The sequence below is a fragment of the Microcebus murinus genome, chromosome 23 (assembly GCF_040939455.1).
Source record: "Microcebus murinus isolate Inina chromosome 23, M.murinus_Inina_mat1.0, whole genome shotgun sequence".
NCBI classification, from domain to species: Eukaryota; Metazoa; Chordata; class Mammalia; order Primates; family Cheirogaleidae; genus Microcebus; species Microcebus murinus.
In genome coordinates this window covers 20186203-20200442 of record NC_134126.1, presented here as the reverse complement: position 1 = coordinate 20200442, position 14240 = coordinate 20186203, and the positions used below count along the sequence as shown (strand labels likewise).

General features: G+C 35.7%; 1 protein-coding gene across 2 annotated transcripts in view; it reads right to left on the bottom strand.

Moving 5' to 3' along the window:
* USH2A (usherin) overlaps positions 1 to 14240 on the bottom strand; it is a 654133-nt gene that overhangs the window by 495538 nt on the left and 144355 nt on the right. For both annotated transcript variants that reach the window (XM_075997054.1, XM_075997053.1), the window contains one exon: positions 4923 to 5081. In XM_075997054.1, the coding sequence (XP_075853169.1) occupies positions 4923 to 5081 (159 nt within the window). The remainder of the gene's footprint in view (positions 1 to 4922; positions 5082 to 14240) is intronic.

Below are 14240 nucleotides of genomic sequence, written 5' to 3'. Positions count from 1 at the left end.
CTATATATCATTGTAAATTTTTCACGAAAATATGTTTTGTATTGTATTATAGTACAGTCAGGACAACCTATACATCTGATAAAGGGCTGATATCTAGAATCTACAGAGAACTAGAATAAATTTATTAGAAAAAAAACAACCCCATTACAAATTAGACAAAAAAAAGAAGTTTTTCAAAAAATACAGATGGCCATTAAATATATGAAAAAAAAATGCTCTGCATTACTAATAATCAGGGAAATGCAAATGAGACACCACCCTTACCCCTGTCGGAATGGTCATTATTAAAAAGTCAAAAAAAAAAAAAAAAAAAAAACAAACAATAGATGCTGGTATGGATGCAGAGAGAAAGGAACATTTATACACTGTTGGTGAGACTACAAATTAGTACAACCTCTATGGAAAACAGTATGGAGTTTCCTCAAAGAAATGTGTAGACTTACTGTTTAATCCAGTATTAGGTATCTACCCAAAGGAAAAATCATTTTAATAAAAAGTCATCTGTACTCAAACATTTACTACAGCAAAATTCACAATTGTAAAATGTGGAATCCATCTAAGTACTTGCCCATCAATTCATGAATGGATAAAGAAACTGTGGTATTTTTTTTTTTCTCTTTTTTGACTTTTTGGTTACATTGTACATCTTTGCCTCTCCCTAAGAAGGGTTAGAGGTATTCCCTTCCCCCTCACAATGCTCACCATATTCCTAGGATGTGGGTCTCCTCTCAATCTCTGGTGAGTAAAAAAAACTTCTATCAGGTGGTGGGCTGGCGGGGGTGTGTATACTTACATAATGGGTGTGGTGCGCACCACCTGGGGGTTGGACATGCTTGAAGCTCTGGCATAGTGGGGGGGAGGGTGGCAGGGGCAATATATGTAACCCTAACAATATCTGTACCCCCATAATATAATGAAATAAAAGGAAAAAAAAAAACCAAGAAACTCTGGTATGCACGTATGTATATTTATATACTGTGGAGTACTACTCAGCCATAAAAAGGAATGGAATAATGTCTTTTTCAGCAACTTGGATAAAACTGGAGACATTATCCTACGTGAAGCATTTCAGGAATGGAAAAGCAAACCACACATGTAACTCTGTAAGAATTGGAAGCTAAATGGTGGGCACACGTGGGCACAAAGACCAAGAAAGGGGGAGTAGGGTAGGGGATGAGGGCTAAAAACTCATCTACTTGGTACAATGAGCATTATTCAAGTGACAAGCATACCAAAATCCCTGTGTTAATCATTATACAAGGTATCTATGCAACAAAAACATTTATATCCCCACTAATATTTTGAAAGAAATTAAACAAATAAGTAAAACTCTAAACTTAAAGTATGTTAATGTCTCTAAGGGATATAAGCAATTGTTACATGTAGAAATAATCATCCTCTAGTTTCCTGTGACAGGATTTCTCTAGAGTGACATTTAAAGGCTATCTCCCTACCCATGGCATCCCAAAGGAAGAACAATTCATCTGTGAATTTGGGCGAGGATAGTGTGGACGGGGGAGAGCAAAAGCATGCTCACATCAGCCCATTGGTTTTTCTCTTTTCTAATCTTTCTGCAGGAAAGAGCATATATTCTCTAATCTGGCTTTCATCAGTAATGAAGATAATTGTTATTTTTAAATTCCATCTGCCTAGTATAGCTAATGCTCTTTGGGTCAAAACTCACACAGGAAAATAACAAACAACAATATGATTTACTGACCCCTTCTACAATTGCAACACTAACAAAACAGTGCTATTTCCTCCTATAACTGTTCTCTTCACATCCATGATACCTAAGATACTTATGAGCAACACAGATTGAGGCTACAGCAGGGATAATATTAGCTCCTGATTATGTACAATTCCCAAAGTGTTAACGTGACCTCTATACTTTTCTCCTCTACTTCTGAAAGCATATCAGGATGCAAATAAGTGAAATATTATTTAAGAAAACCATTGAATATACCTTAAATTAAATTTTCATACCCTAAGTAAAGCATAAAGATATCTATCATATTAAAGCATAAAACCTATCTATTTATTTATAGACATTGTCTCTGTTGCCTGAGCTAGAATGCAATGGCATCATCATAGCTCACTGCAACTTCAAACTCCTGGGCTCAAGTGATCCTTCTGGCTCAGCCTCCTGAGTAGCTGGGACTACCAGCTCATGCCACCACACCTGACTAAGTTTTCTATTTTTGTAGAGACAATAGAATATTTTCTATTTACTATGTTGCTCAGGCTAGCCTCAAACTCCTGGCCTCAAGTGATCCTCTGACCTTGGCCTCCCAGACTGCAGGGATTACAGGCATGTGCCACCATGCCCAGCTATACCCTATTTTTAAAAAGTATTCAGAAACTTTAAAATTATTCCACATTAATGTGTTACTATTAAAAACAAATTAGTTTGAAACCTTTAAAGATGGTACACCAGCACATCATGATTCTATGATGAAAATATCGTCCTAGAGAGTCCCATCGTACACTAGGTCAGCTAGGAAAAGTTTCCACTCGAGCAAAGAATTCTATAATGGTCTCAACCAAATGATCAAACTTGCTTGGAAAACAACACTATTAATTTTCTTTGAAAAGTTCAATGATTCTCCACCTATAATTCCTAATGCCTTTATTTAACCCAAAGATTTGTGTTCATCCAGCTGCACATAAATAGTGTTTCCTTTTCGTATTACACATGCTAGCCATGCACTGGAAATAGAGTAATAAACATGAAGGTATTATTAGAATGATATGAAGTTCTGACAGTGCTAACCAATTGTTCTTACTGTTCAAATGCCATCATGCAGATAATTTTCACATCATTAATTATAGTGATTGTCAAGAAATGCCAGAAGTGGCATTTTTTAATGAAAAATAAGGTTTTAGGAAATAATGCCTTGTTTAATAGGATTATATAAATGTCTGATTAGCGAATGAATACACATTTATTATGTAAGAAACTGTTATTTGGATTTCATGTTAGTGCAATCATGAAAAAGAGCCAGCGTGTCATACCCATATATAAGGTTCTATAAAATAGATCATAATGTGATACTATACTGTGGAAAACATCCCTCTGGAATGAATAATGCCATTGATAGTTTTAAGTTTAATTTTGCTATTGAATAGTAAGCTGTATGGAAAACAGGGTGTCCCTAATTTGCAACTTCAGAAATAATTTAACCAATGGCACTGTCATCTTCAAAATAGTTTTCAATATTTTTATAACTCCTCTCTTCCTCTATCACAAAAGTTTAAGTTTCAGGACACCTGGATCATGCTGATATTTGGAAGAAAATAAACATTATAGTAGCAGGTTTTTATAATGCTTTGCCAACATGGCAGATGTAGACAGATGTTCATTTCCCTTTGCAATCTGCATCATGAAGTTCGGAGTTTCCATTAACTTCAAAGAAGACTTGGAATACTGAAGAGACATTTGCAGATACGAGAAAGTGGCGGACATCATAAGCTAGATGTAAGCCATGCAGAACTAGGTGCGAAAGGTAACAACATACACCAGATAAAACTGTGTGCAACACAGAAGTTTTAAAGTCAATCAATGTATTAAAAGGCATCTTCCTACTGTTTTAGAAAGGTTATGGAATTTCAGTGTTTTGATATAGCTTTACACACTTTTTTTTTACTAATTATGCATGTTAAAGTAGAATTGGGAAAATTGGGTGTTAAACAAAGACAACAAAATAGAAAGTTGAATTGAAATTACTGTTCCAAGATGTCTTAAACTAGTTTCTTAAACTAGCTTATAGCCAAACATGACTAGAAGGAAAATCAGAGAGGACAGAGCTGGAATAATGTAAAAATTCCTATTTCTTTATCCTGTTGTTAGGGAAACTGTATCTAGAACATCTGAGTAAATGTGTTTGGTTTTTTTTTTAAAGAAATGGAACCTAATAGTTTGATTTCTATAAGCTCCTATAAAATCTTCATAAATATACAGATGCAAACATAACCTTTATAGCTTCTTCATAGTCTTTTAATTTAAGTTCATGTTGCTGTGTCTGTCTCTGTGGAAACAGCAATGTATACATAAAATTACACTATTTGCTTGGTTTTTTATTTCTAGATTAAAATTTCTTTGTTTAGCCTGAGAATTTTAAAAGTTAAATCTATTATAATAGAAGTATTTGATAAATATTTGTAATATTTTAAACCAGAAAAAATTATGGATTCATTTGTTATGTCTTCTAGTATTTTTAAATTAAAATATTATAATTCACAGGTTATTTTAATACCTTTGGGTTACCTTAAACAATATGTCATGAACATTTTCCATTCATTGGTATTTGAACTAAGAAATCATTTTACAGCTAACATAGCCTACAATTCATTTAACAATGTATGAGTATTCTGTTATGCCATATATTATAATTTATTGAAGAACTGTTGAACATCTGAATCATTGTCACCAATATTTTGATATTAGAAATAGTATATATAGGTATGGATATCTTTTGTGATTTTGAGTCCATTTATGACTATTCACTTGAGATAAACTCCCTAAAGTAGGTTTGCTGAGTCAAGTGGTATGCAAAAGGGATGATTTTTCATACACTTTAACAATTTCTTGTACAAGAAAACTTACACTAGTGAACTCACACAGATACCCCAGCAGTTTATGAACATTCCAACTTCCCCACATCCTCACCAATCCTGCATGGGGTCATTTGTTTTTCTTTCATCTTTGAGAATTTGATAAGCATTAGTGTTTATCAAATAACACACATCTCATTTTTATTGCATTTCTTTGATTACCAGTGAGATTTGTAATTCTCTCTCTGCTAGACACACTCTGCTAGAAAGAGGAAATCACAACAGCGTTTTTCCTCAATGCCAAAGAACTTAAATAATGTATCACTTCTCAGAATATTATCTTTTTATTGCCAAACTGTTAAACTCACTGTACGGATATTGATCTTCAGTTGTGTAGATTTCAAAACCATCCCTGAGTAAACTGTAAGCAAGCCAGTGGGCATTCGGAGAATCGGGTGGACTCCAGGACAGATTGATAGCAGAAGAACTTTGAACTTGTCCTCTGGGTGGAGGTTGCTGGGATGGAGCTAAATTACAATGGAGAGAGCATTTATTAGCAAAAACAATCAATAAACACACAAGTAAACTGAAGTAAGATATCCAGCAAAGAGGTCTTTCTGATTCAGGATTACTTTATCAAGAAGACATGTGGTTTACCAAGATATTAATAAACAAGGGGTATGCATCACAAGTCCTCTAAAACAAAGCTTTTTATCTATAAGCATAAAACAAATTTGTAGGTCAAAGCAGCTGACATAAATATAGATGGGGGAAGAAACCACAATAGTTTACATGAAGCATTTCTTTCTTTGTTTGTTTTTTTTTTTTTTAAGAAACCATCCAAGGACACATAACGTTTATTTTCTACTTAATTAATTTAAAATTTGACATAAGTTCCATTGAAACTTGAGGTTTAAATAGCATAATTTTTGGATTTTTAAGAGGAAGTTTTCCATTCCATTAAGCACAATGCCTTATCTTGCTTCACAGAGCACAGTGTAAAAGAAAGAATATTTGGTGATATAAATAGATATGGATGTTAAAATATTTAAATATTATCAAGAAACAATTTGAATATACTGTGAAAATATACCAACACCTGTTAGAGGTGTTTTTAAAATGTAATATGATTACCAGGCACATAAGAACATTCATCTAACTACTTTAGTGACAATTTATATAATATAAATATATATCATGAAATCATTGTTTTCTGTCACTGTAAATTTTCCTTAGTCTTCTTATTTTTGAGAATGAGCTTTCTTTTTATTTCTCCCAGAATATCAAAGGTAAAGGAAAAAAAAACACCTAAATATTTCTTAAGGACAATTAACTACCAGTTTATTTACCCCTTCTTGTTTAAACAAGATGCATAACCCTCCATCCATTTAGAGAAGCATAACATTCTCAATAAATAAGATTTCAAGGGTAAAAGTCACTGTGTTATCTTAATTTGTAAACCCTTAATCTTTTGTCAAGAAATATTTTAAAATCATGTACAGAAATGAAATCCATCAAATAATTATCAATTTTTAAATTTTGTATTGATACATAATATTTTACATATTTATGGGGTACATATGTTATTTTGTGGCATGCATAAAATGTGTAATGATCAAATCATGGTATTTGGGGTATCTATGACCTTGTGTATTTATCATTTCTATATGTTGGGAACATTCCAACTTCTCTCTTTTAACTACTTTGAAAAATACAATACCTACAGTCACGGGTTGACTTATTCAGGGTCTTAGGAGAAAGAAGAACATGTGGAAGAGCTTAATAAAGAAACTATTTTCAAAGGGGTGGGGAAAATGGTGCATGGAGTATGGAAACAGCATACTATTTATGTCAGGTGTCCTTGAGACCACCATGCACCCTGGTTTATTAATAAGATTCACAGGACTCATCATATAGTCCTACTTATAGCTAAGATTTACTACATCAAAAGCTTATAGAATTCATCGATAAAGGGAAAAGGCATGTTGGTGGAGTCCAGGGGAGCACAAGCTTCTAAGAATCCTCTTCCAGTAGAGTCTCATAGAACATGCTTAATCTCTCCAAGAAATGCATTATTAAATGTTTATAAAGTGTTGCCAACCAGGGAAGGTCATTCGAAATTCAGTGCCCAAGGTTTTTATCAGGGGCTGCTCATATAGGCAACCTCTGTCTGGCATGTACTCAAATTCCAGACTCCCAGAAGAAAAGCAGGTGTTATACATAAACCATATAGTTTGTAGAAAAGTTTACATGCAGTGATCCACTCTTATCAGTTCTGGGCATGGCAAAGAGTATCAGGAAATCTAAGTTCCCAGATGCAAGGGCAAACTTTATAAGTGGGCCTTTCCAAAAATAAGCAGTCAGGTCTTCTAGGTTGAGTCTTCTCTGCACACTGTCTCTAGACAAAAAGGGAACAGAACTCAGGGACAGAAGGGTTCTATGAAGAGCATCACCCAAACAGAGTTATGACCACTCATGGAGGTATACAGCTAGCTCAAGGCCTACACTGAGACACAGAGTAGGGAAATACAAGTTTTGATTTCCTTTCGACCTGCCTTCTGATGTTTGGCAGGTTCCTCCTGGTAGCTGAAGTCAACTAACTAAAAGCCAGAGAGCAAGGGAGCCTGATGCAAACCACATAGAGTCTTGGAGAACAGAGCAGGGTAGAGAAACATGGAATGGTAAAACCATTCCTGCATACCAGGAGAAGACTTTAAACTAAGAGCTGCTGCTAATTCATCAGTACTCATGAGCGATACACTCCATTTTAAAAGCATAATATAATTAAACGAATAACATTTTAAGACAGGATTTCAAGAGCACTTGTATACATGTGTGCACGTTCACACGTTTGTGTGTGTGTGTGTGTGTGTGTGTGTGTGTGTGTGTGTGTGTGTGTGTGTGTCTGTATTTTCATCCATGGTTCTTGGCTTATAACTCCCAGAGCCCTTATTATTTTCTAAGTGACTAAAACAATAAGCATATCTTTTGTTAAAGTATCTGCACTTCTGTCCTTGGTTCCTGAAACAGCTTTGGAATAGCTTCAGAGTGATAAAGATGAAAGAGAGTCTTTTTTTTTTAATTATGTAAATACTTATATAATTTATTATTTTTTTTTATTTCAGCATATTATAGAGGTATAAATTTTAAGGTTTCAAATAATGCCCTTGCCCCCTCTACCCCCACAGGTCTGAGCTTCAAGCATGACCACCCCCCAGATGGTGCATGTCTCACTCATTATGTATGTATATACCCACCAGATATAATAGAGGAGAGTCTTTTCTTATAATGTTGGAGTGCTTTAGGCCTCAGAAGCAAGCTGCGGAAAATCTCTCTCTTTTCCTGTCCTCCTTTCATCTGCTTCTTTTCCTACCCAAGGCAGGCCATAGAAACTAAAAATATACTCTAATCTTACCCACCATTTCTCTCTTGGAGTTGGCCATAAAGAAATTCTCTGACTTACCCTGTTGAATTGTTGGTCATAAGACCCCCATTTCAAAAGGGGCTCTGCCCCATACACTGGAATAAGGAATGCTACACAGCGAATGCAAAAAAGAATCTGAATAGACAGGCTTTTCTGGGTTTCCCTATTCAGTCTACTAATGTTAAATCAAACTTTTTGTCCAATCACATGTCTGCATAGTTGTCCATGCTTCAGTCATGCCTATCCAATGACGTCTCCATTGGGTAGGCAAAGAGCCCGAGAGGATGGAGTATGAAGAGCTTCCAGACAACCACACATGTGGAGATTTCTGGAGGGAGGGTGGCATACCTGGGGCAGGGCAGGGAAGCTCCACAGCCCATCCCACATGCCTTGTCCTATGCATCTCTTTATCTGTGTCCTTTGTAATATCCTTTACAATAAACCAACAAACATAAGTGTTTCCATGAGTTCTGTGAGCTGCTCTTGAACCCAAGAAGGAAGGTGTGGGAACTCCAATTTATAGTCGGTGGGTCAGAAGCACAGGCAAAATAACCTTGAGCTTGCAGTTGGGGTCCAAAGCGGAGACTGAGCCTCACCCTGAGGGATCTGATGCTATCTCCAGGTAGACAGTGCAGGAATTGAACTGGATCGGAGAACACCCAGGTGGTGTCTACTGCAGAACTGATTGCATACTTGAGGTGTGGGGTATCTGTCACAGAAGTATTCTGTGTTGATTTAGTGTGAAAGCAGAAGAAAAACAGTTTGTTTTTTCTACATAGTACTGAATGTGAAACATACTAATATAAAAATCCATATATCATGCATAGGATTTCCCAAAGACAATGTCTCTGGTCCTAAGGTAGATAATATTTACATCACTTAAAAAAATATTTAAACTAGATACACTCTTATTGTTCCCCTTTTGTCTTTTTCTTCTTTGGAATTTGTATTGTTATATGAAAACTATGATTGTCCATATGTTTATTTAGATATAAGACAAGGGTAGAAACAATCTCAAAATGATATATGAAATAAAAATATTTCTGAACAGCACCTTACATTTTTTAATACAGGGATTTGCCATATTTGATATGGTCACTTTCGATGGCTGAGCATTGATAGTGCATTTGATCCTTTCGGTGGATTTTAGGTTAGGGTTTTAAATCCTGTTGTTCTTGGTGGAACCACATAGATTCATAAACTCCCTCATTTATAACACTATCAAAGAACCTTGCACATCATGGTAACTTAGTATTTTTTAGTGAACATTAGTGATTTTGTCTAAAACTCTTCATACTGTCAGACATACAACAGATTTTTAGGGAGAGAGCAATCAGAACTGACCTTCAGATAATTTCCTAAGGCAGCAAAATACTTCTGGATGACTGAGAGAGAGACAGATGTTTCACTCCCATGTCAAAGGGTGTAGAGAACGATTTGCCTTACATGAAAACTGCACTAGCGATGAAAGTTCTTCATGCACATTGTGTTAGGGAAAAACTCCAACTGTTTTCTTCTGCTCTCATACCACAACAACCATTAATACAGAGGAGTTCTGTGACCAGATTTCTGTGGCATTTCTCCCCACAGATTAGGCAAGCAAGCAATCAGTTCTGCAATGGACACAAGCGAGGTGCCCTGAAATTCAATTCCAGTACTATCTACCTGGAGAGAGCATTCCACAGGTTGAGGGCTCAGTCCCCAAAACCGCTCCCAACTCAGATACCACGTACAATCTGGGCCTTTGGAACTTCTGACAAACAAGCTTCAACTTGGGGTTTCTACGACACACTCCTTGGATTTGCCTGATTTGCTAGAGCAGATCACAGAGTTCAGGGAAACATTTATATTTACTGGTTTTTATAAAGGTTATCACAAAGGACATTTCTGTGAAGATATGCATAGGCCGACGTAGGGGAGAAGAGACTCAGAGGTTCCATTCCCTCCAGGAATCTCCATGTGTTCAGCTATCTAGAAACTCTCCAAACCCCATCCTTTTGGGTTTCTTACTGAGGCTTCATTATGTAGGAATGATTGATGAAACCATTGGCCATTGGTGATCAGCTTAACCTGCAGCCCCTGCCCTCTCCTCAGAGGATGGGAGGTGGGGCTGGAAGTCCTGACCTTCTAATTCTGCCTTGATTTTTCTGGTGACCAGCCCCCATCCTGAGGCTATCTAGGAGCTATCAGCCACCAGTCAATCATCAGCTACAAAAGAAACATCATTTTGGAGAGTCTAAGGATTTTAGGAGTTGTATCTTGACCCCAGGACACGGGGTTGAAGACCAAATATCTATTTCCTAATATCACACACATAGTCTCTTTTCAAATGTTTAAGTTAGTTACTTGCTGTGACCATCTCTGACCACAACCTTGTCCAAACTTCATATCATCAATAGACAGTACCCTTTTGGCATTTAAATAAGAATTTTCACAGACATAAAGGTTTATATGGTTCAACACCACTTTGAGAATAGATATTGTTAACCCCTGGGCATGATTGGTAACTTGAACCCACCCTTCATGTACTCCAAGGAAAATTCTGGGAAAATGTTCACATATTCATCCATCAAAATTGCCAAGAATGTTCTCTGCACATGCCAGATTCTCTTTTAAGGAACAAAAGTATAACATTGTGATTAGATTCATCTATTTGGGATCCATGAGCTTGAAACCCAGCTCAGGGACTTTGGTAGTTGTATGATTGTAGTCAAATATTAATTGGACTCTCTGAAATTTTTCTCATTTTGAGTAAGAGAGTGATGTCTCCCTCTGAGGCTTATTCTGAGGATAAAGTGTGTGTGTGTGTATGTGTGTGTGTTTGCACATGTGTGCATATGTAAGTATGAGTATGTGTGTGTGTGTGTGTATATATATACACATATTAAAATAATCATTCAGTAAATATTACCTTCTTTTTCTCTACTCTCAAAATAAACTTCAAGGCCTCTTTGATTCTTAGATTCCAAGAATTTTAAAGTTCTTTTGGCAATAGGTACACACAAATATTTACTTAATGGGAAAAATATATTCTATCTTAATATCCTAATAGGAAAGTGATCACACACATATCCTGCCTGGAACTCGTAAGTCTAAAGCCAGAAAAACACTGGAGAGCATATGTTTAAGCATAAAAGGAACAGTGAGTAGGAATGACATTGGGGAATTATACTACAGGTTGTCTGAGCAAACAGAGAAGATGGATAATGCTTTCCTTATTCAAATCTTACACCAGATGATGAGAACACACACATCACTGATGGCTGGAGGGGGCTCCAAACATCTAAATTCTGTGTGGGAGTCTTATTCTGCTGAAAGAAGAGCATCATGTATTCATAAACTATGTTCTTAGTAATTATATAAAAGAGAAAACAATGATGAGAAGAACTACCAATATGGACATGATTCTGCTTAATAGGTGATTGGTTGGAAACAGGGAAGAAGCAGGAATAGCAGATGAAACATATTCACATTCTCTCTCTCTCTCTCTCTCTCTCTCTCTCTCTCTCTCTCTCTCTCTCTCTCTCTCTCTCTCTCTCTCAGCTGGTGGCACTGAGACAGGTTCCCCCACTGAAGACAGGTGCCTAGATTCCCTCTATCTTTTTGCTTTGCATGGCCCTAGGTGGATGACTACCAAGCCCCCATCAATGGAATAAACACCCTGTGCCTAGGAGGGTACATCCCAGGAGTCCCATATATTACTTCTACTCATATCGTTTAGGCCAGAAAATGAGTATAACACAGCAATTCCTAACTACAGGGAAAGATTAGACCATGAACTCCAGGCTCTGGGTTCTGTTAATATGGAATAAGTGGATGATGATTATAAAGAAAAAATGTAGAAGTGTATTCCACTGATGAGATTAAAAAAGAAAACAATCAGTACAAAATTATAAAATATATTTAAGAAAGAGAGATAGTAGAGTCTTCTGATTATAACAGCATGAAGAGTTTGACAACATAAAACTGGAAAAAATTATAATCACTTCTGGGAGCTCAGAAACAACCCAAGGCAGACAACAAATGGAGAACATTTATTCTTTTAAAAATGGTAGAGCTGGGAGCAGGAACAGTAGGAGTTTGGGGCTGCTCCCGTAGCCCCAGTTCCATAGTCAGGTATATTAGTTTTAACCAGAGTAGCCTATAAATACCAGTAGCTTTGGTACCAGAGGGGACTTGGTTTGGGAGTTAGGGGCAAAAATTCATAGCTTTGCCAGATAAAAGTGGCAGATTCAATTGCGAACAAAGAGAAAAATTTGCAGATTTGCAAACCTGAGGATTTGCTCCCAGCTGGGTTGGGTGGTGAATTTACCAAAAACAAACCTGGTGACCCTGGATATGAGGGAGGCGTAGAAGGGCTGAGGTAAGTCAGCTCTTCACAGATGCCTGGGCCATTGGAAAACTGTGTGTGGGAGAAAGCCAAGAGCGACAACGGAAATTAAAGGCTAAGAGAGAATTAAGAACTAGCTATAACTATAAATGCATTCCCCATCCTATACACACAAATTGATTGGCAAAAGCTGGAAGTCTTCCAGGAGTCTGCAGTATTTGATCACAAGCTTTGCCCAAATCATTGGCTAATTCAGACACAGGGGTGACCCCTAGGAAGCCAGGCTATATATAAGTAAACATTAAAATTTAAAAGACTGATTAGAGACAGCAGCAGCTGCACACTGCAGAAAAGAGAGTTTTCCACAGGTTGTCTATGCAAATTACTAGCAATAATCTAACAACCTGAGAGTTTTCTGCATCAAATTACAAGATATTCAATAAAACTATGAACCACACTCATAAAAAAAAAAAAGTCAATAGAAACAGACTGAATGGTCCCCAAAGTTGAGTGCAGCAAACAAAAAAGAAAACTTGTCACCAAGAATTCTATACCTAGAAAAGACTACCCATCAAAAACTGAAAGTAAAATAAAAATATTCTCAGATAATTTTTAAAAAACTGAGAGAATTCATTTCTAGATCATCTCTTTTAAAATATTTTTAATATTTTAAAAATCCTTTGGGCTGAAAGGAAATGATACGGAGAGTAAATTGAATCTGTGGGAATGGAAGTAGAACACCAGAAATGGTAAATATGTAGATAAATACTAAAGACTGTATGTGATGTATTTATATTCTTTCTTCCCTCAAATTATTTTAAAGACATAAGATTATTTAAAACAATTATATTAGTGTAATGTTGGGTCTGTTTATATATATAATACAATTTTTTTGCATAGTTGCTTGGGCAAGTCAATGGAGAAAGGATGGTAATTTAACAAATGTTACAGAAAGATTTGATATCTATGTGTCAAAAAATAAAAATAAAGAACATAAATGTTATGCTTACATCATCTACAAAATTAATTCAAAACGTTTCACAGATCTAAATGTAAAAGTTAAAAATGTAAAACTTTAAGATGCAGAGGAGAAAATCTTTTTACATTGAGTGAAACAAATATTTCTTAGGATGCAAAATTATGATCCATAAAGGAAAAACTTGGTAAATTAGATTTGTAATTTGTAGATTAGATTTGTAATTTGTAGAGTAGATTTGAAATATTTTTGGTTTTTAAAGCATACTATTTAAAAAATGAAAAACTAATCCACAGAATGGCAGGAAATACTTGAAAGTTGTATCCCCAATATATAAGGAATTCTTTAACTCATTAGAAAGACAGCAGCTCAAAGAAAACATGGGCAAAATATTTGAAAGATACTTTGCCAAAGAAAACACATCAAAGACAAATAACACACATGAAAAGATGCTCAACAATGTTAGTCATTAGGTAAAATACAAACTGAAACCACCATGAGGTAACACTACAACTCACTAAATGGCTGTAATGAAATAGATGATATTGCCAAATGTTGCTGAAGCCACAGAGAAACTGGATCTCTCATAAATTGCGAATGCAAATGTAAAATGGTACAACCATGTTGGAAAATAATTTGGCAGTTTCTTAAAAAATTAAAAGTACACCCACCATACAAACTAGCCATTTTATGCTCAGATGTACCCAAGAGATTTAAAAATGTATGTTTATACAATGACTTATAACCATATGTTTGTGGAAACATTCAGAATAGACAAATACTGGAAACAATCTGAATATCAATTGATCAATAGATATACAAAATACAGTATATCCATAAAATATCATACTACTCAGTAATCAAGAGAAACAAACTACCGAAGACATGCAATAACTAGGCTGAATCTCAAAAACATTTTACTAAGAGAAAAAAGCTAAATACAAAAACCTAAATAA